At 52.3% G+C, this 3,037-nt stretch overlaps 1 protein-coding gene across 1 annotated transcript in view; it reads right to left on the minus strand.

Moving 5' to 3' along the window:
* Positions 1-3,037, minus strand: part of LOC116084193 (zinc finger protein 280B-like) — a 27,186-nt gene that overhangs the window by 16,522 nt on the left and 7,627 nt on the right. The window contains 1 exon segment of the mRNA XM_031361018.1: positions 2,418-3,035. Within this exon segment, the coding sequence (XP_031216878.1) occupies positions 2,418-3,035 (618 nt within the window).

Here is a 3,037-nt window from a genome sequence, read left to right on the forward strand (position 1 = left end):
TTTCTATAAGTTTTGTGACCTAATCGACTCTACATAGATTTAAAAATTACAATTACTTAGGCCCACATATTAATGGATCTGTGAAAATGTTGATATTGTCTCAAAAACCATTTCCCTGAGGTAAGGGAGAGGCACAACCAGGAATATTTTCTCTAGCCCTGGTTGTAAAGAAAAAAGGAACGTCTCTAAGGCTATACTGAAGTATGTGTGTGTAGGAAGAATACTTACCTAGTCAAAAAGGAGGCAGGGGAAGGCGGATTCATGAGCCACAGGGCAGCCGGGTCTACACAGAGAGACCCTGTCTTAACACAATTAGCTATTAGCAAGAACCTAGCCTTATGTAATAAAAGAGAGTATAAAGTAGCGTTAAAAATTTGAAAACTCAATGAATATATACCTTAGGACTAGTTAGAAACCAATTGAAATCTTAAGAGAATAAAAGAATTTAGAAATTAAGCTTAGTTTTAATTTGGAATCGAATACTAAAAAATTAAAGTCAAAGGAAACTGTCTGTAAGGAGTCAGGCAAATGGAACTTCTAAAACAAGACTTGGCTAGGTCGGCTGAGAATCGCCAGCTTGTAATAAATAGAATAGCCACTAGATGGCGTGTGCAGGCAAACATGTGGACAAGTGAGAGCATGCGCACTGTTAAGGCCGCAAGATCACTTGGGAAATGTAGTTTTTTGTAGAGTCGCGCACGCGCACTAGTAAGGCCGCAAAGTCACTTGGGAAATGTAGTTCAAAGGGGCACCGGAGTGGCGCCTAGGCGGCCATGCAGCCGGGGCCGCATGGCGGGGAGCTCAGGCCGGGCACGCCTGCCCCGTGCCACCTCCCAAGCCACGCCGCCGCCTGGGGCAGTCAAGCAGCATCCCTGCCAGGCCCCGGCCCTCCGCGCTCTAGACAGTCTCGAAGGGGGAACCCCGGTGTGGGCAAGGCACACGGGGCACGGGGCGCAGGCTCGCAAGGGCGGGGAGTGCACCACGTGGGAAACACAGAGCTGAGGAGCGAGCGCTGGGAACGCGGCCCCCCTCCAGGGTGGCGGCCGAGCCACGTGTTGGGCCGGAAGCGGAGGCTGCCTAGCGCCCGGGCGGCTGCCCCAGCTGGGCAGTGCTGTAGCTGGGCAGTGCTGTACCGCGCCGCGCTCCTTGCCTGTGGGGACCGCTGAGCACTGGCCGGCGCTGCGGCCGCTCCTTGCCTGTGGGGACCGCTGAGCACTGGCCGGCGCTGCGGGCGGGAGGTGCGGCAGAGCCCGCGCAGACCGGGCGCACCATGCACTCGGGGTGCGGGCGGCCGGCCGCGGCTCTGGGGACCCAGCCCAAGTCGCCGGCCCCTCTGCCCCGGGGGACCTGGCCCAAGTCGCCGGCCCTGCCGCCCAGGGGGACCCGGCCCAAGTCGCCAGCCCTGCCGCCCCCGGGCGCCATCAGGACTACGCAACCCCACGCAGCGCAAGGAGGAGCCATGGGCAAGTCGCCTTCTGCTGCCTGCAGCCACTACCAGTGGGCTCCCCGCTGACTGGTAGATCTGATGCAGGATACTTGCGCACTCTCTCGGGCCAGGCCGCCCTGCGCACATTGTAATACAGCCACAAGGACAAGACTTTCCACACACACCACTCACACCACGATACCAAACTCACATGTAACATGGAAACACATAAACATATATTAGCAGCTCTGTGCACCGAGCTGCAAACCCAGGGGAAAAACTGCCTCTACTGCAGTCTAAATCCCTCGGACCCAAATCCGAGCACTCAGCCTGAACTGGCTGAACCCCTGAACCCCAGCTACGCCTGCTGGACACCTGGCAAGCCAGTCTCCTCGGCAGAAAAGCCTCCGCCGAGCTCTTGTCGACATCTTGGCGAAAAATCCTCGCCATCAAATCTAGTTAGAAATCAACTCAGCCCGGTTAAAGAGATCTAGGGGCCGCCTCATAATAAGACTGTAAGTGCAACTTAAAACTTTCTAGAAGAGTATTAGCCCATCTTAACTTCAACCCAGGGGCAAAACGCCTCGCTCTTACCCCTAATTCTTAGCCAAACGTCGGGCGCCATCTGTTGGAATCCAAAACCAACATGAAAAGGATTAAAAGAGTCCTACTTGAATTAGGAGTAAGATATGGACAGGAAAAGATTAAAGGAGATAGGCTAGCCATACTATACTGTGGCCACATGGAAGAAGTTAAACATTAGACAACACGAGGTCTGGTCACTCAGTCATCTTGGTTTTTTTAATGCTAATTCCTTTGTTCCCGCAACAGGTAAAATACTTGGGGCAAACCCCTCCCCCAAACTACGTCGGTATAACAGTCCAATCAGAAACTTCCTTCTTGCAAATAGAGGTGGAGCTACTGAATGTAGCTGCTTCCACAAAGCTGCGTTACTGTCCAGACTTAGGGGAGGGAGACCACAGTGGAGCACCAAAGGAAGGTGTCCTCTGCTGCACATTCGAGGTATGGAAGGTACCTGAAGAAAGTGGTTCTACAATCTCAATACTATTTTCAGGCCTCTGTGGATTTATGGAAAAATGGCACTTCGATACATACAAATTTTCTTTCACATCTCCTCCTGAAAGTGCTGCCTTTACTGGGCTGCTCTCTGAACTCGAGAGTGTAACCAAAGGTGAACAACTCTTTGAAGAGTTACTAGGGACAACTTCTGGTGAGTTACTTTTATACTCAGACTCAGATGAAGGCTCAATAATAATAGGGCTATCTTTCGATATCGATTCAGCTGGGGACGCCGGCAAGACAATCACTGCCTCTGCTGTGGGGGCGGCAGGACGTGAGGGCTGCAATTGTACAGTAGAGGTCTCTCTGAGTCCGTCATGCTTCCTTTTTAACCGTGAACCTGGAGTGACTCTGTTCAAAATATTCGAGTTGGCTGGCTGTGAAGTTGAAGTTACTCCAACAAAGATCAGCTCAGCATCTTCCTTTACATTCTCCACCCCTACAAAGATGAGGTCAGCATCGTCATCCACATCTTCATCGAGGACCTGAATGGGTTCTTGGGACCTCTGCTGTGGCTCTGGATCTTGCTCT

This window comes from Mastomys coucha, unplaced genomic scaffold (assembly GCF_008632895.1).
Source record: "Mastomys coucha isolate ucsf_1 unplaced genomic scaffold, UCSF_Mcou_1 pScaffold9, whole genome shotgun sequence".
NCBI lineage: Eukaryota > Metazoa > Chordata > Mammalia > Rodentia > Muridae > Mastomys > Mastomys coucha.